Source organism: Stegodyphus dumicola, chromosome 2 (genome assembly GCF_044657685.1).
Source record: "Stegodyphus dumicola isolate Sdum_Otavi_A_Nest chromosome 2, ASM4465768v1".
Classification (NCBI taxonomy): domain Eukaryota; kingdom Metazoa; phylum Arthropoda; class Arachnida; order Araneae; family Eresidae; genus Stegodyphus; species Stegodyphus dumicola.
Genome location: NC_140769.1, coordinates 198,028,373 through 198,055,599, shown reverse-complemented (window position 1 = coordinate 198,055,599; position 27,227 = coordinate 198,028,373). Strand labels below are relative to the sequence as shown.

The 27,227-nt window shown below is 33.4% G+C and overlaps 1 protein-coding gene across 2 annotated transcripts in view; it reads left to right on the top strand.

Moving 5' to 3' along the window:
• Nucleotides 1–27,227, top strand: part of LOC118186901 (neprilysin-2-like) — a 120,505-nt gene that overhangs the window by 18,473 nt on the left and 74,805 nt on the right. For both annotated transcript variants that reach the window (XM_085810343.1, XM_085810342.1), the window contains exons 3-5: nucleotides 8,866–9,027; nucleotides 15,033–15,116; nucleotides 23,632–23,843. In XM_085810343.1, coding sequence (XP_085666469.1) covers nucleotides 8,866–9,027; nucleotides 15,033–15,116; nucleotides 23,632–23,843 — 458 coding nt within the window. The remainder of the gene's footprint in view (nucleotides 1–8,865; nucleotides 9,028–15,032; nucleotides 15,117–23,631; nucleotides 23,844–27,227) is intronic.

Here is a 27,227-nt window from a genome sequence, read left to right as displayed (position 1 = left end):
GTAATAAATAACATATACAAGCAAATGATTAAAAAATCAAGGTCATAGTACCTGTTCACGGCTCACAATCACAGCAAATTTTTAGTTACCAATAGCAGTTTGAATCTGTTGTTTAAGATAAATTATAGCATAAATGATTTCTTGTCTATTTTGTGGAGCAGCAGTAGCGGAGATATTATTATCTAGTAAGTTATGTCCAATTAATGCGAATTTTAAGAAGAGGAAGTTCATTTCGGAGGCCATATAATGTGAAGTGAACCGGTAAATGATCTAAAAACAGATCATTACTGACGTGTAGAAAATGAACTTGCTGTACGTTGATTGTTAAAACTATACCATGATGCCTGGAGATCCATTAATTGCAGTGGGAACTCTGGTCTGTTCTGTGGAAGCGTGCATTGTAATGTCATGAATGAGAATATAAGTCTTTAGCGCGATTCCATCTGGGTTTTGATTCCTGGAATTCCGATTTTGACGTTTACAATTTACATCGCCTGCTATTATCGTTGGGAGTCTTAAATTTAGCAAAACGTCCAAACTTTGGGTGTCCATTGCGGTAGAAGGATTACAATAATGTACTCTGTGTCTTTGCTTGTGAATGTACAGGCACACATAGATAGGAAGAGGAAATTTTGAACAATGCAAATATGTTTTGGCGAGGATAGCTGTATCGCCACCTCTGTTGATTAATCTATCTGTTCCGGAGACATCAAAACTGGTCATTCTAAAATTATAAGTGGACTGGAGATCTAATTCGTTAAGGAAGACTACGCCCAAACCAAGTCTGTTGATATAATCTTTAATTTCTACTTTGTTTCCTTAGCCGTTGCAACTGAAATACATAAATCTGGTGTAAGTGATGTGTTGAATACTGTTGGTATAATTGGTATAAGTTGTATTAATCATGGTTGTATTAGAAAATATCTTAAGAGCCTCGAGAGCCATATTCAATCTTGAGAAAACATCTTGTGGTTGATTAAACGTAATATAGATTTCGAAAAGATCTGTGATGAAATGCTGGAATTCATCTATACTTTTTTCTGCTAAATTATTTCTGGAAGTTGATTTAGGCGGTGGCTGGGACTTGGTTTACTGCCCGCAACCGTTTCATATGACTGGTCGTTACTTGTAGTGGATATTTTTTCTGATTGGTTTGAAAAACAGGTATTTTTGAATTGCTATTTTCATTCATAGCGCTAGGGACTATTTTCGTGAGTTTCTTTTCTTTAGGTGCTGGATTTCTCTTTTTTGTTCATTACCCGGGCCCTTAGAGCAATCAACACAGCACACACAGCGTGCAAACCCTGACATAAAATGCACTGGGCAGTATAATGTTTTAAAAACCTGACAGGACAATCAGTAAATTTCTGTTCTTTGAGGCAACGAACACATCTTGCAGGATTATCTCACGCACTCTGCGTGTGGCCATAACGTTGAAAATTAAACCACTGGGTTGGCCCAGGCTTTGATTTATATGGCACTAGACGAAATTTCATGTCAATAATACTCAATTTGATAAATATCCTTTTCATCTGATGTTCGGGAAACTTCTATACAGAAAACTGTTAGTAGGTTGACATTTCCATCGCGTATGCGTTGTAGTTGTTAACATTTTATAGTCGGGACGTTTTGGGCCTGTGCTTTATCTTTTATTTCTTCCGGTGTCATATCTACGGGAAAAACGTTTAATTATGAGACGTATACACTACTCCAAATTAATCAGAAGGTGTGAAATGGATTTTTCGTCAATTGTAATTTAGATTATACTTTTCGATAGTCGTCTATGTTGAATAATTTGAGATTTAGGTTTCTCCTTCTATTTTGCCTTCATTTTTTTCTATTTTTAAAGTATCTTTTAATTTTTTTCTGAATTCCTTAAATTAATATTGTGTTGGGTTATTACTAGTAGTGGGATTTTGTTAGCGACTTTCTTAGGGCGTTCGAATTGATTAGAGTCAGTGTTACTATTATTTTCGTATCTTCCGTGTCCAGATTCTATTCATTATTTAATGTATTAAAATTATTTAGTTGTGTAGCAGGGAGGCTTTCCTCCAAATTGGTACGCTTTTGAAGCCACTTACTGCGGGGAGCGTCAGTCCAGTTATCATTGTTAGCGTTAGTCGAAATTAGCCTGGGTTATAGAAATGCCTTTTACTTTGTTCCTTAATCATTCAGTGCTAGTGTTTTCTTGAATTTGATTGTATGCTCTTTTCTTAACATATTTAGCATCTTATTATTCTCATCCAAGGAATTTTCATCTATTTGAGCTGTTGAAAGTTATTTCTTTTTCGAGGTTAAGAATTAAGTTCATAATCTTAAGAGAATCCTGTTCAGTTCCATATCGTGGTCTTTAAGTCTATCAGTAAATGCCCATTCAGTTAGCTCGTGACATTTCTTGGAGTAAAAGCAAAACATACTCACACTTTATCGAGATGAACAGTAAATACAATTTTGAACATGTCTCTAGGAGCTCAGGGGTCCGGATGCTGAAAGATGCTTTCAGCGACATGTTCCTCTTACATACCGGTAATAGTTTTAGAGGAACTGGAAAAAAATTGCGCTGGAAATCCTGTTTTGTTTTGGTAAATAAATCAGAGGATCCGTTTGACGCCAGTAAGTCTGATATGATTTTAAACAATTATGAGCGGCAAACTTTATTTTCAAGACAAGTATTAGTATTCAAAATGTTTCAGTTTTCTCGATTTAACTTCAAAGTGGCTTTGATATAAATGCATATATTACTAAGGCTTTATATATTAGAAAAATAATTAACAATATAAAAAAATATCCTACATATTGTTGCGTGCGTACGGGTTCGTTATGAATTAAATGCACAAGTCCGATGAAAAGTGAATAAAATTTATTATTATCAGAACAAATAAAGCAAAATATTTAAATTTCTTCAAAGATATTCGTACAATATCCCAATATCTCATAATAGTTATCTTTTAAACTACTAAAAACGTTCAACAGAACTAATTTAAAATAGAGAAACTTAGAGAAAGCTAATTAGCGAATTCTCTACAGTAAACAACAGCAGTTTTCTAAACAAAACTGAACTGAGGTGTTCTTTCTCTGGCTTTTATATCTTTTTAAATCAGCCGCAAGAGACTGTTCTAGCAATTTCCCGAAATCAAAAAAAAAGATATTTATTTAATTTATCATCTATCTACTATCATTTATCTACTAACATCAGATATTTAAATACTAAATCCGTAACACTGCTCCCTTTCCAAGGACTGCACGCCCCGGGCAGTACAATCCCAAGGCAGGAAGCCAAACTTACAACTAAGGCATAAATGCAATAATAAACATTACATTACAATAGCAAACAACATGAACAATAAATGAAATAACTAACTTAAACAAATAAAATACTATCAAATACTAAATATAATTCAAATCAAATATACATTTAGAAACAAAAAGGACCATGGTCTTACACTATTTACAATTATTTACACTACGTACTATGGCCATAGTAATGAGCTAACCTGTCATAATTAACGACTTTAGGTTTAGAGTTCGATGACTTACGGATTCGAACCACGACGTCGTTCACTCTGTTCAGGACTGTGTAAGGACCATCCCAAGGTGACTGTAATTTAGGCCTGCATCCTTTTTGTCGAATCGGGTTCTACAACCGCACCTTGTCTCCTTCGTTGAATTGATGTCGAGCAGCTCTCGCGTCGTATCGGGTCCTCACCTTTTCCGTCGCATCTGGCACGGAAAATACCCAGTAGTCTGGTGTTTCTCTTCCACCCTAGTATGATTTCGGCAGCTTTCTGAGACAAGACGTTGGCGTTTCCTGGTGAGGATCCCTTCTGAGGATGGATAGTCATGTTCTCAGATGCTGAAAGCAGTTCGTTGTTTTTGAAGTTTAAGGAAAATTCGTATTTCCTTAAAATGTCCAACCCAAGTATGCATGAATCTGTAATATCGGGGCCACATAAGCCATGTGATGATAGGCGGCGCTTCCAAACATGATGCTCACGTTTAATTTCTCAGCTATGTCGATCTTATAACCAGACGCAGTCTTCAGGGTAACACAGGATGGCGTCCAAATAAGTTTATTTTTAAACTGTTGAGCTAAATCTTTCCGAATGATGGTAACATTAACTCTTGTGTCAATGACCATATTGCAAGGAACTCCAACGATATGCCCATTGGTGGACAGTCCGTTACTGTTGCCATTCACAGTAGACATCTTGAACATTTTAAAATAACGTTTCTCATTATCTTGCAACTTCCGTTCATCGATATGATCATTAATTTGTTTCCTGCGTCGTTGCTGGGAAATAGTCTTATTTTCCATACCTTGGGGTGTTTTGCAGTCTCTTTGTATGTGGCCTTCAGCTCCGCAGTTATAGCACTTTAGGGCTGGTTTCGTTTCGCCAGTATTCCTTCTCAAGGTATTCACTGGTCTTGCCAAATGAACCATTTTGTTTTCCGTGCCCTAGGGTGTTCTGCAATGCCGTCGTATGTGGCCTTCAGCACCACATCTCCAACACCTTAGAGCCAGTCCGTTCTCATTCCTACTCCGTATCAAAGCGTCGAATTGTCTGGATAAATCATCTAAACGAGCCATCAATTGATCTATTGGCTCGTGGACTCGCACAGCTCTGACTAGGTGGTGATCTTTACGAGTTGCTTGCTGGGCTGCCTCATATTTCATGGCGTACAACAGAGCAATTTTTACGTCCTTCAAATCCGCCATTCACAGAGCTTACTGTGTTTCAGGATCCCGGATGCCGTCGATGAAGTATTGCAGGGACAGGATTTCCCTTGTTTCTCTCGGCCACTCCGAAAAGGCGAAATGGGACAGCCGTGGCGAGATTCTGGAGTGTTTCCGTGGGCTTCTGTTGGCGGGATTTTAATTGAAGTCTACTGTCATCTTTTACGCATTTCTTGCCAAACCGCAGTTCCAATGCGCCTGATAAAGCTTCGAAATCTAGCCTTTGGTTTTCTGGGAGAGTCTGAAGGAACTCCGCTGCGTCTGCTCTCAGAGAAGCGGCGAGATGACAGGTCCTAGCTTGGGAATTCCATCCATTTGCTTTCGCCATTACTGAAAATTGCGTCTTATATACTTGCCAAGAGGTTGTAATATCTTGTTATTTAACAAATAACTATATTAATTATTGAAGTGGCAACGCCCTATTTGTATGATGTAACTGTTGCTCAGCAACAGAAAAAATTGTTTAAAAATTTTTATTCTGAAAGCTTGACCAGCTATCAGATGTATGAAAATTTTCCCACATATAAGGTCTTCCCATCATACGTATATAGCTTCAGTGAGGGACGAGCAAGCATGGGTAAGAATTTAAAACTCTCGGAGTTGCTCCCTGCCGTCGCTACGAATTTTTTGGTGCTACTTTGGTAGACGGTTGCACGGATTTGGCGATTTTTTTTTTTGGCGAGCGATACAACTTATGGTAAACCCATTGCTAGACAAGTTATTTATGGTAACCGATACTTTGTTGCCATTTTGTTTAAAAAATAATGCGTTTTATTATGAAAAATTAAGTTTTTTAAATATTATTTATGGCTTCTAAATATTAAAAATCAATTTAATTTTGCATTTTTATTTGAAATAAAAATTTTTTTGTTTATGATATTTTATATAATTTTATGTTGTGGATGATGAATCAATGACGTCACCTTACTTAAAAAGTAATTGTTTTTATTAATATTCTATAAATTTAATCTAATATTTTAAACATTATTTATGGTTGTTAAATATTAAAATACAATTTAATTTTGTATTTAAAAAAATTTTATTATGAATGATTATTTAAATAATTTTAATTCTATGCGTGATGTAATCAGCTCCCTGATTGGTTACTGAATATTTGCGCATTACCGCGCCATTTTAAAATTTTATTATTCATCTCTTCGAATTCCTCAGATTTCAAATGGAATGGATATATCCGTTTCGAAGATGAATGTTGTTATTAGTAATTACCAAGAATTATTAGTATCGGAATAAAAAAATTGCCCTTTGAGACCTTATTTTGGCCAACCTGGCCTTTTTAATCAAAGATTTATTTATAAATTGTTACAAGCGTCAAAGGAAATTTATTTTAAATTTTTGGAGGAAATCTCGCTAATTGCTTCTTCAATGAAGTGCGAGAGATGTGGATCAAGATGAAGATCGTTAGATTTTTTTGTGGTTCTTATCAATATACGACAGGTAAAATACTTGAATAAAATACTTGAATGATAGAAAAAAATGTAAATACATAATTTTCTTTTACTTTATAATTGTATACTTCAATTTTTATTAAAAAATTAATCCAATGTTTTTAAAAATTCTTGAGATATTTATTCCCACATATATTTTAATGTTAAATAATTAAATCCTATAAAACTCATTTTAAAGTATTTGAATTTGAGTAATATTTTAATTCTTTTAAACCTTGATATGATGTTTTTAATTCGATATTCAATTTAAGTAATATTTTAATCCAATTAAATGTTGGCGCAATGTTTTTATAGCGGTGTTTTTATTCTATTATATGAAAATAATAATTTAACCTTATTTTAGCATTTTATACTCTTAGTAAATGAATTTATTTCCATTTGCCAGCCATCTTAAAAAAAAAAAAAAAAAAAAAAAAAAAAAAAAAAAAAAAAAGTTTTCAACAAAAAAAATTAATCGATTATTTTAACGATATTTATTTATTTTTTTTTAAAGTTTCGAATACTTTACTATATGCGTAAAATAAGTAAAAACAGCATTTTTCAAAATGGCTGACGACTGTAAAAACCGGACCAACAATTGCGCCAATGTAAATCGCCAAAAATCCGTGCATCCATCTACCAAAGTAGCACCAATTTCTTCAATGTATCAACTTCTTTGGCAACCGCAGTAACCCTATCATTAATTTGTTGTTCCAAGGCAGGAACTCTCTCCTCTATTTGTTCTTTTACAGAAGAAACTCTGTCTTCTATTTGTCCAACTTTATTTTCAACCGTGTTAATTCTGTCTTCCATAGCTTCAAATTTGTTTTCTATTATGCACATGATTTCTCTTTTCATTGCCTCTTTAACTACTTTCATCTCGTCTTTAATGCGAGCGGTAAAGTCGCTGAACACTGGTAGTTCAGTCCGAGGTTCGAATCCCGCGAACGGGCTGGCTGCATGGGCGTTTTCGTGGATTTCCCCATGTGTAACGTGTATACGAGCCAGTTTTTCTTAGAAAGTCCTCCACAAAGGCATCCCTTCCCTTAGGCAGATAGCCCTCGTGTGCTTTGCCATAATTAAATACACCAAAATACACCATCTCGTCTTTAAGTGATTCTTGGCTGAATTTCATCTCTTCTTGACCAGAATCCATCTTTCTTTGACTGTTTTCATGTCTTCCTTAACAGAGTTGACGGTCCCTTCCCTCTTTTCTTGGAATGCAGCAAATGCAGTCATCAATTGCCTGAATTGTTCTTCCCTAGCTCTTGTAATTGGCATTCAAAATTCCACTTCTGACACCAAACATTGTTGCGTGTACGGATTCGTTATGAATTGAATGCCCAAATCAGATGAAAAGTGAAAACAATTTATAATTATCAGAACAAATAAAACAAAATACTTAAATTTCTTCAAAGATATTCGTACAATATCCCAATATCTCACAGTAGTTATCTTTTAAACTGCTAAAAACTATCAACAGAACTAATTCAAAATAGAGAAATGTATAGAAAGCTAATCCGCAAATTCGCTACAGTAAACAACAGCAGTTTTCTAAAAGAATTGCACATACTCGATATCCATGAACAGAACTATTTTCACTTAAAAAAAAAAAAAAATCGCAGAATTGCACAAAAATGGCACTGCGCACACCCTTGACTTTATCTATGTACACAACGACCTATTTTCACTTAAAAAGTAAAAAAAATTTGACAAAATCCAATTGTTTTTACCCTTGTAAAAAGCGGCAAACAAATAAGTGGACGATTCTGCACTTTAGAAAATTATGTTTGAACAACCAATGAGATGAAATTATGCTTTAGAGATAACTCGGTAGCAAAATAGCGATGCAGGCATCTATTCAGTTATGTTTAGCAATTTTATATAAATTATAAAAATGATCTGAAATAGTTATTTACTCTTATGCTTCCATTCAGTCATTTTAAGCCTTTTTATATAAATTATAATAATTAAAAAAGGACTATATGAAATTAACTTTTCATCTAAATTAAAACATCAGTCTTAGATAGTTATTTACTATTATACTTCCTTTCTTGCGTTAGGGTTGCCGCAATTATTTTTGGCAGCACTGACATCAACAATAGTTTGGCGATTTTTTACGGCTCTCAAAACCGAATAATACCATAGAACATGTTATAATACTATTAAATTCTAAATTCTGCTTTAATTCCATAGATACACAGATCTACGCCATTAAAGTAGAAACGGATGTTGCACAAAATGCGCATTGCAAGCTAATGTTTGAAAAGCATTCATATTTAAAAATGTGTTCTCCAAAAATGCATTTAATGGTTTAGATAATTTAAAAAAACTTAATTCCAAACAGGTTTATTATGTAATGATTGGAAAAAATATTACTAAAATATTTTTAAAATGATATTGAAATTTAAGTGATGCATATTGCATTTTGAGGTATAATTTTATGCTTTAATTAGTGTTACGCCGTTTACATGCAGACGAACTGAAAAAGCTTTTTTTTAATGTGCGCCTTCAGATTTTAGGAAATATGTTTGACCAAAAATCTGTAAATTGATTATCTACGATAGACGTTAAATTTATTTATCGTGACTTTCCATTGCTTTCTTGGTTTGCAACCGAGACTTTTAAGTCAATTTTAAATTGAAATTAGTTTTATATAATTGAGGATTTTTACTAATATTGTAGGTCATGTCTTCACGGCCTATATGAACAGGTCTCAGATTCCCTGCGATGACTTTTACCAATTCTCTTGTGGTGCTTGGCAGGAGGAACATCTCTTTCCCGAAGGCAAAAATAGTGTTTCAGTCTTATCCAATCGAACACATAACCATGAGATGCAACTAAAAAGTAAGTAAAGAATCAAATTTTAGCAAATAATTTGATTGCAGACATGATCATATATATATATATATATATATATATATCAGAAAAACGTGTACTTCTGAAATAAATAATTTGAGATTCCGATGCTGAAGTAGCAAATATTTATGCTTGAGAGCTTGAAATTAAAATTAGCATATCTGAATCCATATTTAATAAATTATAAATTTGAATTTAGTGTGGGAATGCATGTAAATATATACAAATTTATGCTATACTTGAATACAAACTTACAATATGAAGTTGTATTTTCTGTGAGTTTAATAGGTAGAAAATTCTTCTTCGAATTTAATAACGCAGAAAGGAATCATAATTTTAAATCTTCTTTTAAGATACAAATAAACAAGAACTTTCACCCATATATCAATGCACTAAACATACTAATTGAAGTTCATTAGTATAACCGTTATACTAATGTTTTTAGTACAAGGGAAATCACTCATGTACACTGCGGATAAAAAAAACTACTGGGCCGATTGACGAAATTCAACTTGCGTTTTTCAGGTCTTGAAAGCGCGACTAAGGATATGTATTAGATTTATATATAGCTTTATTCTAATATAGGTATTTTGACACAAAATCTGACTTTTTCTGAAATAACATGCCAATTGTTTTCCATATTTCAATTCTACGACTCAAGTTATGTAAACTGCCAAGTTTTGTAAAAATCACAGTTTTTAAAAAACCAGCTCTCAAAACTTTAGCTCCTTCATATTAATTGAATTTGGTATATATTTACTAATACCTCCTTTTTATTAAACTGATTTGATCCTTCCTTTTTTTCCACATTTTGAAATTTAGGTTCATTCCAAATAAAATTCTCCCATTTTGGGGATTTATTTTTAAATTTTGTATTTTTATAAATTTTTATAAATTTTTTGGAAAACATAATCTGTAAAATTTTTACCATCATCTTAAAGTAGATGTAATTTTAAGCACATCTGCAAAAAATTAGAATTTTTTATTCAAAACTTCCTAAGATATACGTGAATTTACATTTTGACACGTTTTGAAGTTGAAAGTATGAACGATGACTTTTTTCCTTCTCGCGTACAATAAAAAAAAAAAAAAAAAAAAAAAAAAAAAAGAAGGGAAAATAGGTTGGTGTAAATTAAGAAGTTCGCCAAGTGAATTATTCGAGGGGGAAGTTGAAAGAAATGCGCCAAATAGATTTTTAAATTTCTCCATAACTTCTCACCAAAAATCACAAAATTTAATATCTAGGCATAATTTGAGTAGTAGAATCGAAATATGGAAACAAATTAGCATGTTATTTAAAAAAAGTCCAATTTTGTGTAAAAATATCTATGTTAGAATAATGCTTTATATAAATCTAATATATATCCTATGTCGTGCTTTCGGGACATGAAAAATGCAATTTGAATTTCATCAATCGGCCCACTAGAAGGGGATTCCCTCACCTTTTTTTGCGCAGTGAACATGCTGATGTCAAATTCTTATATCGTCTTAACAGCATCACTGCGCACATCACGTCTCTGTTTCACGCTGCTCTTTCTATCATATCAAGCACACTCATTCAGACCCACAGGTTAGTTTAATCGCAATAAATACCATCTATCGACATTTAATCGTGATACCAATCCGCAGCAATACAATCCCCAATTAACTATACTGAATTTATGTTTTTCAGTGAAAAAAGATGCAAATCTTTATTGCAGATTAAGTAAACATACATATGCATGTAGGCAGAATATTTAGGGGAAATGTCATTAAAAGCTAAATGGCATTTTCATTCTTCGTTTGTTTGCACTCTTTGAGCACTTACGTGGTCCCACACCTTCCAACATTTGGTGAAATTCAAAAGCAGACAATTAAAATGAATAACCACTAACATTTGGATGACGGAATCAGTTGGAGAGTCGTCGAGAAAATAGAAGCAATTTAGTCTGTCTCAGTGTTCTGTTAGACACTTAATGTAAATTCTAGCGTTCTTGTTCAACATATGGAAATAGTCTAAAGATATCGGATCCGTAGAGAGAGAACGTCTTGGCAATGTCATCCAAAATTCGTGACAGCTAATCAAGGTTAATATTTGTCCACTTGTCAGAGTATCTCAAATGATGTAATAATTATGAAAATTATGTAATTATGTTCTGAGCCTCAGCGGCTCTATAATATCTTACAATGGTATTCGATGTATCTCCTAATACTAGATATGTGGGGACACGCGACAATACTACCTAATCTCTTGGTAAAATGATTGTGTCTCCATGTCCCATAAACTGTGACCTATCATTTCCTAGCACCATGTTAAATCGGGTATACAAATATTCATATCTTTGACAAAGGCTATCTGACTTCTTCAAGGTATTTAAAGAAATTTTCTTTAATTAGAAATTAAAGAAAAACACCTAATTTTCTTTAATTAGAAACCAATTAAATTGTATAATATTTTTAATTAAAAATATAGGGAAGACTATTTGATTATATTGGTATAAATTTATTGAAACCAGCTTTTACACTTGGCCAACTATGCTTAATAGAAAATAATCCAAAATCTTGTATTGCAGATCTTTCTATTTATTGGAACAACGAATTAGATTTTGTTTACAAATGATAAAGGTCACCGGTCACCTACTGCCAACAACAGATTTCTTTCCTTTTAGTATGTCCGTACGAAATTTCTTTAAAAATCAGTCCATCAGTTTTGGAGATAATCGAACTATGGAGTAACTGTTATTCGTCTTTTTTCTCCCAGAACCTGAAAATAGCATTGCTGTGAGAATGGGGACTGATTGTTACAGAAACTCATAAACTGCTTCATTTCTAGTGTGAAGTCTAGTATAGGAAGTCTAGTTTCTAGTATCGGAGCTCCATGGCTGTGGGAAGAGGACCATACCATCTATTCAGCCTCCCTTTTCGTTCTATCTTGCAACGTTTGTCTTCGTATCAAACTTTTAAAAATTTCTTTTTTCTTTATTTAAACTTTCTGCATTCATCTATACAGTTGATTATATTTTGAGTAAAACTGAACAACAAGACTTGGTACTTGAAGCCCATAACAGGTTTTGACGGACAGCCAGAAGTGTTACTTTCTTAAAGCCCATAAAACATTTGCAACAATTAACAAAACATATTGCTGCATATATAAACCATAACGTAATGTTGCAGTTAAACAGGCTTGTTTACTAATACCTAAATATCGCAGGGATATATGTGAAGATTAAAATGAACTCAGATTCGTTGATGCTATAGAAATAATACAGAAGAAAATAAAATTATTGTATTCCTTATAAAGTATTTATTTTAAATATGTTATAAACGCCTACTTTTCTTTAATTAGAAACCAATTGTATTATATGTTATTTTTAATTAAAATATAGGGAAACTATTTAGTTATACTGGTATAAATTTATTGAAACCGGTTTTTACACTTGGCCAACTATACTTAATAAGATAAAATAGTCCAAAATTTTGTATTGCAGATCTTTCTATTAATCGGAACAACGAATTAGAATTAACTGAATTAGATTTTGTTTACAAACGATCAAGGTCATGTACTGGCCATATCAGATTTCTTTCTGTGTAGTATGTCCCTACTAAATTTCGTTAAAAATCAGTCCATCAGTTCTGGAGATAACCGACTATTTATGAAAATTCTCTTAATTTTGAACCCTAGTATACTATGAAAACAGTGAGTTGTATGCAGTGTAATCTAATTTATCAAGTCTAAATACCAAATAATGCGCTAGTAGTATAACAATTATAAGATTCGCAATAAAGCACCAGAATTACGAGTAACAGTCCATCTTGTTTATTGATCATTCAAGCAAAACAAGTAAGCATCAAAAATCACTTAGGCAGACAAATGAACCTGAGTTACCTATGACGGAAATCATTCTTTACGAAAGGAATATCGTTGGCAGCCATATTATAAACTTAAAAAATATCATAACACTTAACCCAAATACATCCGCCTAGTACATGCGTCTGATGGATTGTCCATTTTCATCCATAACTCCCTAAACGCTATGCATTCCGCCAGTTCTTTTATTAATGAATCCATGCATCTTTCTCCAGCAACATCCTCGCTTGAAATTGTTCCGTTTTCCGTTCTCCAATACGTCTCCGAACATCGCCCTCTAGCTACGGTTGGTCATGGTTTCGAACACATCTTTCTATATAAAATTTGTTCGTCATTGTCTGAAAGAACATCACATAAAATCTGTAAACGATCTTTTGGGACACACTATATATATATGCGTATGCTATTTGCCGCCCAATCGGTATAGTTAGCATCGCTGATTGCCGTCCCAAAGGGCTAGGGTTCGATTTTTGGAGAAGGCATGGATGATTGTAAATATATAGTGTCGATGCGGAATGGCAGCACTCTAAATATGCAGCATCCTCTTGTGTGGCTTAGTGGAAGAGGAGAGGGGTGGGACACCCTCGAACCCCGTCCCCAGGGGTGCTCTCCATCAAAATTGGGAGCGGAACTGAGCCAAATCGCAGTGTGAGTTTGTCTGTGCTCAAGGCAGTTTGTCAACGACGTTCTAGCGTTCCTTGCCACGAAACACGAAGCCCACGAGGAATTTCGTGGCAAATAAGCAGCAATAACATGTGTTAGATATTGCATTGAAAACTAAAGCGAATGAAGAAATCGAGCCCCTTTATAAGCAGCAGTGTAATAAACTTTTAATACACACCAAAATGATGTATAAGTTTGAGATTAAGCTAGTTAAATTATATGAGATTCTTGTCAAACAAAAAAGTTTAACTACTTACTCATAAAGTTATACATCGTTTTGAATTAAATGAAAGTTTATATAGGCTATCATAGAAGAAAATCTCCAAATCGTCGTGATACCTTCTGTGCACGAAGGTACGCAAAATATGAACACATAGCACGAAAAACATAGTTTAGGAAATAGGAGAGGTTAAACGTCACTGACAAACGTTAATAGTTTAATAAATAGTGGCGTTAAAAATAAAGTCAGCACAACATGGTAATGCATCATGTATTCTAGGTGACCAAAATGCATCTTGTGGAAACATAGAGCTGGAAACCCCTAGCTTATCTGGGTATGAAATGTTGAAAGTCAATAAAATGCGAAGCTGAAAGCTACTTCTTGCTCCGAGAAAGAAAGGTAGAAAGCTGGAACTCAGGAAAGGAATGAAAACCAATCAGATATCGCATTGTTAAAAGGTTAAAAACAAGGAGGAAGGTTGTTCAATGAATATGAATTAAGCATTGGAGGTGGGGTATGTTACTATATTTCGGATGCAGTATCCACCTTTATTACAGAAGAGATTAAAAAGGCAATAAAAAATTTGGGTATATAAATTTAGATGTTATAAATAATGTTCAAAATGCGATCCACCAACAATAAGAGAAGCGGCATATTGTTGTCGTCGAGATTGTTGACATTTTCCCAGTTTCCCGAATGTTGAAGGTCTGTTGAACAACTATTTCTGAAAAGCTATCGGACTTCATGAAAAAAGATTTGGATGTTTTGGTGACGCCTAATTTCATGGAAGAAAACTTATTGAAAAGAGAATGTGGAGGGAAGTATAAATCCACAGGTTCTCCTTTACTGATCTTCACCTTAATTCCTAAAATATACAATTCCGTCATACAATTATTGAGTATTTTTTGCTTAGCTTTTATCATAGAATGCACATTCGGCGTTTCGCAATTTATTCTTGCACATACTGTATAAAGGATGTCCAATAAAGAACGCAACTTTTGAATGCATAATAACATGCAAATTTATTAATGATATTAAGAAATTAAGTAACTAGAATATAAATTTAAGTAAGTAGAAGAGAAATCATGTAACTAGAACAGAAATGACGGGCATTTCAAAATTTACTGTTTTATGGGACCTCCTTTATCAGTTAATGGATACTGATCTCGTCACCTCAGTTCAGTTGAAGAATTAATTTTATAAGAAAGAATGAATTAAAACAAAGTTTTCGTTTGTATAAATGCTAATTGTTTTTATTTCTAGCTATGTTAGAAATCCCAGAAGATGAGAACGACGCTGTTTTTATCAAAAAGATAAAAAGAATTTACAATTCCTGTAAAGATACAAGTAAGACTCATTTCAAATATATATCTTAATCTATATATTAAACGTATAATTTGTCGGTTATTATATGATAAAATATAAACGTTCTGCACTGTTCGTCAGATTTAAAGATATTGACAGAAGTTAAACTTTGCTGTTACTTATAGAAAAGAGATGAAAAAAATCTATATAGAACTATTATTTAACATAAACTACAATGTTTACCAGGTGAAAAATCTTAGAATGTTGAATATAAAGCCAGATTTATAGAAATTTAAAAGTGATGCAATATTTATCTTTGTTTTGCTCTCTTCAATATGGTATATGATTACTATGACAAAAATACAAACCTTGCATCTTGATTTCATAGAATTTACCAAGATGTTAATCAAGTCTTGTGCAAATGTATGCAACTCTTCTGAAAGTATACATTTCACACTTGTATACTTGCCAGAAGGTCTTTCCATCATACGTGGATAGCTTTGAGTTGGTCGGGAAGATATAAGTAAAGGCATCGAAATTATGTCTAGTTTCTCTATGGACTTTTTCAAGCTGTCATCTTCCTTGGCAACAGCAGCAGAAACTTTGTCATCGATTTGTTTTTCTACAGTCAAAACTCTTTCTTCAATTTTTCCAACTTTATTTTCAACCATCTCTATTCTGCCTTCCATAGCCTCGAACTTGTTTTCCATTATGGCAGTAACTTTTGTTTTGATTTCTTCTTGACCTATTTCAGATTTCTATCGGAAGCATTCATTTTTTCTTGAACTGATTTGACGGCCCCCTTCTATCATTTTGGCCTGCTTTCATCACTGCTTTAACGGATTCTTGATCTGCTTTCATTTCTTCTTTGAATGAAGAAAAACTACTTCTAGCTCCGTAAGTTGCGTTTTCATACCTCTTGTCACCAGCATTTAGTACCACTTCTAATACCAAAAATTTCCGTACGGCTTCGTAATGGATTAAAAGCACACAGAACTTATGGCAGTTTGATAAAATTTATTTCCCGAAATTTACAGTTCTGAAACTTTCCACAAAAGTACTCGTATACTTGTTCTTAGTATGGCAGAGCACAATTAGTTGTTATCACTTACTACTAGGGACTACTAGGGACATTAAACACAATCCAATGCAAATCACATCTAAAGAGCGAAGCTCGCACTCAGTATTTCGAAGTCGACTCTGAACTAAACATTGAGAACTGATGCTCTCTTCGGTCTTCCATAGTTTTCTCTCGTCCACCGAGGAATTTCCAGTTCCTTCCATTTCTCGCAATTACTGGAAGGTATATACAGTTTAAGGGGAGTTGCAACCCTCTATACCGACAATGATGAAGTGGCCAAATTCGATGTTCGTAATGGATTAAAAGCACACAGAACTTATGGCAGTTTGATAAAATTTATTTCCCGAAATTTACAGTTCTGAAACTTTCCACAAAAGTACTCGTATACTTGTTCTTAGTATGGCAGAGCACAATTAGTTATTATCACTTACTACTAGGGACTACTAGGGACATTAAACACAATCCAATGCAAATCACATCTAAAGAGCGAAGCTCGCACTCAGTATTTCGAAGTCGACTCTGAACTAAACATTGAGAACTGATGCTCTCTTCGGTCTTCCATAGTTTTCTCTCGTCCACCGAGGAATTTCCAGTTCCTTCCATTTCTCGCAATTACTGGAAGGTATATAAAGTTTAAGGGGAGTTGCAACCCTCTATACCGACAATGATGAAGTGGCCAAATTCGATGGATAATTTTGGCGAATTTTCGCCAAATTTAGCAACAAAAATTAGTTGCAAAAACCACAGCCAGCTTGGTGCTGTCCTGCAAATTTGGCGAGATAGCCATCTACCTGAGTGTTAAATGGACTTACTTCTGTAACGTTATTTTTCGCTCTTTTCAAATTTTTGGTGTTGCATTGTATAAAATTCGTAGCAATAGCATGAAGTAGGTTTCATTGCAAAGAATAGGAAATGAAGTCATTCAAATATTGTACTTTACCATTGTTTATGAACAAGCTCACACTAAAAAAGTTCGTCTTTTAAAATAAACATTCATATATATATGTAGAATCGGTACTTACTGTCTAGGAATATGATGTCTGTAAACTTACTCCTTTTGTGGCTGTCTAGGGGCTAATAAGCTAGTCCGATTTATGGAAAACTCGATAATTTAAATAAATAATAAATTCGATAAAACATGAATAGTTGCTACAAACTACAAAATGATTACATGTGTAGAAGGAAATAGATGATATTTACAGATGAAAGAGAATCGACCGTCTTTTACATGTGAACATCTTTCAGTCGCATCATCGTCTTAATGGCGGAATCGTCTGAATTCTATCATTGGAAAAATAAAAGATTTATTCTCACAGCTTGTTGCGTCATCCGATTATAATGAACGATGCCATCCCACAACTGCTCGTCCATCCTGATGAAATGCGGCCTCGCATTCTCGTAGCACCACTGTCTACATCTAGGGATCTGAAAAATAAAATTTAAAAAAACAAAACAAAACAAAAAAAGATTTTTAGTTACTATTGAGGGAAAAGTCGTCTTAAATGGTTTATTTCAGCCATCTTCACTTATCATCTTAACATCTTCAGAAATAACGGCTTTATCTCTTCTTCAATGCTCTTTCAGTGCTCGTTCATCTTTAACAGTCTATCTGAATACATACATTTCACAAACACGTCTTCCTTTGATGTTGTCTGGAACAATACGTCTTCGTATTTACGTCTTCTTAAACATCGTCTGAATACGTCTTCTGAATGCGTCTTTTTAGATACCGTCTGGATACGTCTTCTGAATGCGTCTTAGATATCTTCAAGATCCGTCATTCGAATGCGTCTTCTCAAAATCATCTTCCTTCATACATTTCATCCTTAGACATCATCTTCAGTCTTCTTAAATTAGTTCACGTCTTTAAAACAATAGTCCATTAGTCAAATCAGGAGAAATTTGTTTAGTCGGAAAAAACGTCTAAATCAGGAAACATTTGGAACATTTGGAAGTAAAAAACTGATATTTCATTATCAAAGATTTTCAATTTTCTTCCTGGATCTTCTGAATCTGCTTTTTCGCTTCTTTTTTCTCACCTTCTTTACTTTCTTATGTTCCGTCTTTGCTTTCCGTATCAGCGTCGTTATGCAGGTTTTCTGACTGACTTCTGCTTTTCAATCTTCTCTTTTTCTTCGGTAGTCTCTGTAGTTTCTTCGTTTCCAGTGGCTTCTTTTGCTTCTCTATTGCAAGGTATTTGACTGAAATTGTTCTAGTAGTAGAATTCGCATTTGTTTCATCATCTTTAGCAAATGACTCTTCTTCGGGAAAATGCTTCTCTTCAGAATCTCCTTCTGCAGTTGCGTTTCTCCTCGTTGGCTTCAGAGCTAATTGTATTGTGCTTGAATTTCCTTTTTCACTAATTCATCTTTAATAGCATCATTTTCATTTACAGCAGAATCTGCATCACTCTGGACATCATCAGAATTCACAATCAGGGAATCAATGCCACTTGCTTTCATTGTAGATGAAGTGTCCAGTTTGATCATATTCTGTACTGTAACAGGAACTATACTAACGGGATCAGTTTCTGGTTTTGGAAGTAAAAAACCATAATTAACAACTTTTTCAAATCCTTCTTCAGAACCATTTCCATTGCAATAAGCTTTTTTTTTTGCTCTTCAGAATCATTCTCAGATTTCTTGTTTTCTGCGATAAAACAAATATTTGATCTAAATGAAGAACCATCAATTTGGAATTCACCTTCAAGTCTCTCTATAGGTTTGTTGCCAAATTCCGTTAACTGTAGCTCTGCCGACTTAAATTCAGGAGAACCTATCTTCTTATGTATATCTTCTCGGATTAGCGTTACTTGACTACCAGTATCTATTAAAGCATCAATTTTCAAATTACCCAAATTAACAGTTTTATGCATTTCTTTCTGACAAGTCTGAGTTATTGGAGTAACAGCTTTGGCATCTTGGATATTTTTAGATGATGGTTTTGAACAATCTTTGTGTCCAAACAAATCGCATTTAAAACACTTAAATCCTTTACTCTTATTGTTACAGAAATTCGACTTATGGCCTAAACTTCCACAATTGTAACACCTTGGCTTTTAATCTTACTAGGTACAGCGCGTGTTTTATTTTGTGTGTTAGTACTTGAATAACCCTTATTTTTCGTATCTGGAACGCGAATTTTCTCATAAATGTTTAATTTCTCTTTGAATTCAGAAATAGTTTTACAACCGTACAAAACAATTTTGTTACTACTCTGATCTGGTATCCCATTGATTACGTAATCAAGAATTGATGATTCATCAACAGAACCACGACTGGCTATTTCACGCATGGCAATTAAATATTCGGAAAGTAATTCACCAGGTTTTAAGTGTCGTTTCTGTAACAAATTATGAAGTTGTGCACTGTTTATTTTAGAACCAAATTCAGATAAAAGATTTTCTTTTAATTTGTCCCATGATATTATACCCTTCAAAGACGTAATAAATACTTTAGCAGAACCAGTAAGCAATTTTTTAGCAAACACAATTTTCTGTAGTTCCGATAACTTAAATAATTTAAAAGATTCTTCTAAATCACCAATGAAGGATTCAACTGGATACGTATCAGTGCCATTAAATTCAGAAACAGTTTCTAAGATATCACGAAAATGTAGGGAAATATTGCTAGGCATTATAATGTTTTCATCCACTGAGTTATTTATGGGAGGTGATTCTGACCGAACAGAATTAATATCATCATTTTTATCAGAATCATAAACACTTTCGTTTTCAGATAACTCATCATCGTCATCACTTTCGGATTTTGAAAGCTTAAAATCACAAAGACTATTCAATATTAAATCACAGTTTTTATCAGGATTTGAATCATAATTAAGATGTAACAAATTACACACAGAAATAAAATCATTTGCAGTAAGAGTTTTAAGTAATTTTTGTGTTGTTTCTTCAATATTAAAATCAGATGGAAAACCACAAAAGTTACGCAATCTAGCTCTATATTTTCGATCACCCAAAGTTCCAAACACAATTTGATGTAAAAATTTAATTGACTTAGTAGGCCCAGTCTTTAAAGAATTTGAAATTCTAGGAATAGAATTCAAGGTAGTCATCTTCATTCACAGTATCATAGAACACTATTCTTAGAAGTAACAATGTGTAAATAATCGAAACAAAACTTACTTCTCTTCTTTTGTAATATTCATCATGCTTCTTCCTAGGCTCATCGTGGCCTGAGCGGCCAAATCTGTAGAATCGGTACTTACTGTCTAGGAATATGATGTCTGTAAACTTACTCCTTTTGTGGCTGTCTAGGGGCTAATAATCTAGTCCGATTTATGGAAAACTCGATAATTTAATGAAACATGAATAGTTGCTACAAACTACAAAATGATTACATGTGTAGAAGGAAATAGATGATATTTACAGATGAAAGAGAATCGACCGTCTTTTACATGTGAACATCTTTCAGTCGCATCGTCGTCTTAATGGCGAAATCGCCTGAATTCTATCATCGGAAAAATAAAAGATTTATTCTCACAGCTTGTTGCGTCATCCGATTATAATGAACGATGCCGTCCCACATATACATATTTCATTTATTTAATTGAAGTTTTTAAAGCTAGTTTAATTGGTAATAACTTATCATATGAAATTAATACATTATATATAGAATGGGATAATGGCGGCAGCATTTATGCGAAGTGATAAATACTTGTTAATTTGTCACTACAGTTGTTTATAACGCTTTTTACTCTCAACACTGTGTTTTTTTAACTATTATTATTAATCAATTATTATTAATTAAAAATTATTATTAATAGATTAAATTAATAATAATTTTTAACTATTATTATTAATTTAATCTATTATTATTAATATTATATTATTACACTGTGTTTTTTTAACTACTATTATTATAATAATTATCAAGGGAATCCTTCGTGTCATCGGTATTATCCAGTAAGTGTAGCATGTTAATAATATGTTCACATTATATATTTCAAGTTTACAGTTTCTTTTACAGATGACAGGCAGCATGTATCCAAAAAAATTAACATGCTGCTGCATTATAACACATGTTTTCCATCTTTGAAACTTTCGCATGTGCTGTTAGGAAATCCAGTAAAAAAATGAAACAAATGAGCTCATTGTTACCAAAAACAAATATATCAAGAGCCACATGTTTATACTTTGACATAAGTGAAGCGTTTAAATGAAAATAGCTAAATTAATATACAAAAGTGAATTGAGGTTCAAGAAAGAGCAAAAAGGAAATGCAATAAATCAAGAAAATTAACTAGTAGAAATGGCATTTATGCTACAGCTGTTCTCAACATTTTGATTAACGTGTACCATCTAAACAAAAATTGAAAACCTTTAGTACCACCGCTACAGAGTACTACTTCCACGACTCTTGAACAAAGCTCAGATCACATAAATTTACGACGAGTGTTAGAGAAAAAACTCAATCAGGATGTTGGGGTTTTAATTTTTTAATTTGATAATTAAAAATACTTTGCTCCTTTGCGTACCACCGGTTGAGAACCCCTGCTATAGAAGATGAGTAAAATTTAATACTTGCGTATTATCGCAACCATTTTAGTAGAAACTGCCAAATTTTCAGAATGTGCGGAATAGTGGCAGCCATGCTCTTAGAATTCTTCAATCAAGCATCATCATCATTTTTGTATGCGTTGTTGTTATATTCCAAGTTCCAACAGATTTTATAAACAAATCTTGATATTTTTTGCTTTAAAATTAATTTTAAAATATGCGCTTGTAGTATTTTTCCAGCGAAAGGACAAACTGCTTTAAATTTTCTGTAGGAATGCAGTATTTTGCAGCAAAATCTGTAAAAGAAACAACAGTGAGAAAATTTTACTAGCTAGCCTGTGAGCGATGCCGAGTTTGTGGTTTTTTAAAGCGAAAACAAAGGGATGTGTATACGGAAAGGACACAGGAAATACTGCAGAAGGATTTCGTAAAAAGTGTGAGATTTTTATTTTTAATGCATTATTTAATTCTAATTTAATAATTAAAATTTGCAGCTTAAAATGATAAAGTGCGTTTCCTTTTGATATGTTGATAATATTTTCCGACTTACAATAAATATCTATAGTTTGGCTATTAAAAGCTCTTAAAAAAGTTGCAGCTCTTAAAAAAATGTCGTGAAAATTGCCAGCTTGCCCCCGATAAGTTACTTTTATCATTTCATCTGTAAAAAGTCATCAAATTGTGCAAAGGTGGTTGCGTTGGTGCGTAAGCACCCAATTTTACTCTTAATATTCGAACCTTTGTAAATGTTTAATATTTATTTAACAATAACTAAAAATCATTTTTTTTTATTTTTATATTCATTATGTAGGTAAAAAATCTCTGTTTTAGAAATACGAATTCTATAATGGACTTGAATTCCATAATGAAACAAAATGCAGGTTCTAAAGTATTGCATTCAAAATATTATGGGATATAAATATGTTAAATGCCTGTAAAATTCAGAAGAGTATATAAGTCAAAGGAAATGGTAAAATGTTACTTTAACTGAGATGCAAATTAAAAAGTTCTCTGTTGGTTATTTCATCATCAGTAACGATATAAATCTCCAAAGCACAGAATGTCACAAATAAAGATTACAAAATACATTACAGAATATATTCGTTAAAAGACTGTTGATTTAACTTTTGATTTTACTTCTAAAGAGTAAAAGCAATCCGGTCTTTATTATATATTCCATTCATGTGTACGTAAAATAGCAAATGACGGATTGATATAATTATTACATATAATATACGTTAACAAATAGTAAATGTTATGTTTATAGACAAATTAATCCAAAATAATACACATATTAGACAAAAAAAAAAAAAAAAAAAAAAAAAAATGCGATCAGCATGGGCGTTAAATAAAACTTCCAAACAAACTGTAATTGTTAACATCATTCGGCGGCGATTGACTTGATGAATAAGCCTGAAGCTTGTGTAGTAGTCGCTGTTGTTGCTTCCCCGTGCCAATGGTACACCATTGATAATAATGGTGCAATAAGCGAAGTTCTTTTAATATTGATCAATTCAATGTGCATTCTGCCATTACATTTCCAGTTACAGCTAATTATAACCTTTGCGTTCGTTACCTTTTTCACATCCTTATTTCCAAAGCATATTTTTGGATTACGTAGTCTTTAATTCTTTTCTTTTTGAGTCAGAGAATGAACAAGAATGAAAAAAAAAACGTTAGACATCGTAATTAATTAAAGATAGTAATAAACCAAAGCGGTTACATAGCGCATATCACTTCTTAATATAAATTCAGTTAGGTCTTATAGCAATAAACTAAGTTAAACTCTGTGGCGTAACAGACCTAGTGGGTCATGGCCTGCAGTGTCCGATATCTGCTTTTCTGATCATAGGCATATGCCCTGGGCAAGTGGTCAGGTTGTCATTATAGCAATAAACTTGTATAACTAGCAACGCTTTTTATTTATACTGTCTTCACATAACATTTTATTTCGACAGGGTACATCAACGCTATATCAGACCAACATTTGTTAAATATGGTGGAAAGTTTTATCTCCTGGCCCTTACTGGATGGCAGTACGTGGTCTCCAGCGTCATTTGACTGGCTTGAAACTCTTATTAAATTCCGTAATAAAGGATACAGCTATGACATCCTGTTCAGTTTATCTGTTACGGAGAACCCCCTGAACACCTCGGCTTACATCATAAAAGTTAGTATACAGTTACTAGCAAACTTGTACTTGGAATGCTGCAGATCTCACTCTAATTAATCTCCGTATATTCGAAAAAAAAATGGTAAATGATGACAGTGGTTAACGAAAATGTGTGAAAGTTTTGTAGAAAACGCTTAATAAACTTGTAGTGACTGGCGGTTCGTTTGCATATTCTAGCTCATGAACGACCGCAACATTGATCTCTGGCATACTTATTCTATGAAACTCTTAATAATTATTGATAATAATATATATAGCAAACATAAAACCATATATTTAGTAGTAGTATTTAGTTAGCCTTATTTTCTGGCACAATTTTGAGATTGAATTATTCACACCCTTTAAGCTTTCCTGTTGCATTTTAAGTCCTTTGATTCAATATGATTGAAGACAATATCAAAAGAACTGCCGAATCTATGGTCGATGACCGGCCCAAAATCGATCAGCTTTCATTGATAGACTGAGTTGTACATTCTTAAAATCCTCTGACAATAGACGCTTTTGTAAATGTTAAGTAAAGACATTACTTCGGAAATTATTACTTCTGAGTAATCAGAACATGTAACTTCACACTTTTTATGGCTCAACTGTTCTGCATCGGCTTTAAAACTGCAATTTACGTAGAAAATGCGCATGAATATCCTTTCTTAATGCGTTCTATAGCATTCATATGCGCTAATTTCAAGAAGATTTGAATGCATTATATTGTTGCGAAATGCTCAGCGGCTACGCGTTGAGATAGCTTCTCCGCAAAGAGGGCTTAAGGTTGCCAGAAAGTGGCGCGAAATCGGTGACTTGGCAATGGCGAAAGAATTGGTGATTTGTCATAGACGGAGCGAGAGCATTCTAGAATATATATTTTTAGCGGTTTTCTCTAGAATATATTCGTAGGTAGGTTAAAGCTATATATAATCTGCCTGTCCCAGCAGAGAGTAGGCCCACCAGCGGCCGAGCGGTAAAATCGCTGAACACTGGTAGTTCGGTCCGAGGTTCGAATCCTGCGAACGGGCTGGCTGCAAGGGCGTTTTCGTGGTTTCCCCCATGTGTAACGTGTATACGAGCCAGTTTCCCTTAGAAAGTCCTCCACGAAGGCATCCCTCCTCTTAGGCAGATAGCCCTCGAGGCTTTGCCATAATCACACACACACCCAGCAGAGAGTATTAATCTTGAGTTCAGAGATTAGCTCGAGTGCGATCGACCGAGTCGAGAGCTGTACTTCAGTGTTCTCCCGCGAAGCTGTCTTCACCGTTATAGCCTGAAAGCTATGTTGCTAAGTGTTTCAGTACGTTTGTTATAGTCTTTTGGCGAGCGTAAACGTGTCTTTCAAACTGTTCTGTGTAACAGTGCTTGCTGGCGAATAAAATAGTGTTTTTATTCTTAATTAAGTGTTTACTTCAAATTACTTCAAATCACAAATTAATAATATTAATCAATTACTTCAAATTCACAAATCCGCAGAACGAACAATATTGCTGAAATCTGCTTATTGTAATGCATTTATTTTACTTGTTATGAACCAGATCTATATATGTTTCGTAATTCTCAGAATAAAGTTTTTACCAATTATTTTCTATAAAATGTAGAATGATAATAAGACTGGACAACTGAAAATATTTTGAATGATAGTTATTAATCTATGACTTTAGTTTAAGGTGTAAATCAAATAACGTCAATTTTGATAATGAAATACTTTTAACAATGATACAAGAAGAGTGAAATTCCTTAATGTACAGAAAAGTACGTTTCATGATCAACTTAAATAAAAAATGTTATCTTTAAACTCTCAAGATTATTATGATAAACCGCATTTATAAAATCTTTTGGGTATTGTATAGCTAACTTAGGAAGCTTAAACACACCTACGTAAATGTAAGTTTCCGAATATAAATTACAAAACTTTACTTTTTATTTTAAAGAAAAATAAGTTTGTGCTTAATACTATCTTTCACAGAAATACGAAAATTTCCTAATGCTAAATTTAAAGAATTCAAACTTTATAGATTCTTTAAAATCCTCTAGGTTGTCACTTCATTTCAATCAATCATAATGGTTTCTATAGCATTCTTTCGAAATCTGAAGGTCCAGTTATGCATGTTAGAGAAACAGGGTGTCTTTTAATGACTTAAATAGCATATGGATTGTTTTAGTAATTGAAATCACTTTTTGTAGAAAAAAAAAAGTTACACTAAGTTTTTTTTTACTAAATGTATCACGTAACCAAGATTTGCAATTAGAAATACTACCTTATTTAAAATGTTTCTGAATTAAAACTAAAGATCTGCCATAAGATGTTCGAAATATATTCAGTCGTGCAAGTCTGTCAAATAATTAGATTTGAAAAGTACAAATATTGGAAAATACCCATGGTTTGAAGTATATTGTTTTGCCTTTAATTTATAATGTTAAAATGCAGCAGAATTTAGTTGCAATTTTTTACTAAAATTAATCTCAAGAAAGAACTGAAAAGACATTTTCATATTTTCCACATCTCCCATTCTAGAGTACCGAAGCCTTTCCAAAGCCTTGATTACTTTGGTTTATTTGATTATGGCAAATCACGCAAGCGATATTCTTTCTGCGATGAAGGGAAGAGATGCTTTCGTGGAGGAATTTCTCAGAGAAACTGGCGCATACATACATATACCTGAAGAAAGCTACGAAAATATTTATGCTTCCAGCACATTTGCCTGGTATCGAACTTAGTCAAACTATTAGTGTTTAACCCTTAAAAAACGTAACCATTAGAAAACCGCAGCCTTCGGTATAAAGATTCTGTACTGTTTACTTTTAGTTACAGTTGAATGTGAAGAATTTTAAGAACTGATAAGCGACTCACTTTGTAAAGGCTAAGTTGCTGTTGAACGTGAAGAATCTTAAGAACTGCTAAGCGAATAATCGCTTAAATTCGTGTGACAAGAAACAACAAGGTAGAAAGGTGAAATAACCCTTTATTATTCTAAGCAGGTGTAACAGAGCTCCGTCTTGGAGTTGTACAATAAAACCGACACTCGGACTTGAACTTAAGAGCCTAAGAAGTAAACTAAACTAATATTAACTAAAAAAGATATAGCTGAAGCTATCAAGATTCTAACGGAGTTGGCCCCTTAACGCTAATTGACTGCGAAGCTATCAAGGGCCTAAAGTAGGGCCGAGCGTAATAGTAGCTTAAGAGAGAGTAGCCTAAAAAGGCGAACGCGTGCTAGCCAGAATCTCTGGTTCTCTCTGATTAAGAGAGTAGAATTTAGAAACGGGATTCTAAAACTACGTTCTGGCCGGAAGTGGTAAGTTGAAATTAAGAAAGGATAGGAAAGGATGTTTAACTCAAAATTTAACTGTTAATAAAATTAACATAATCCTTACATAATTCCCGACCAGACTTTA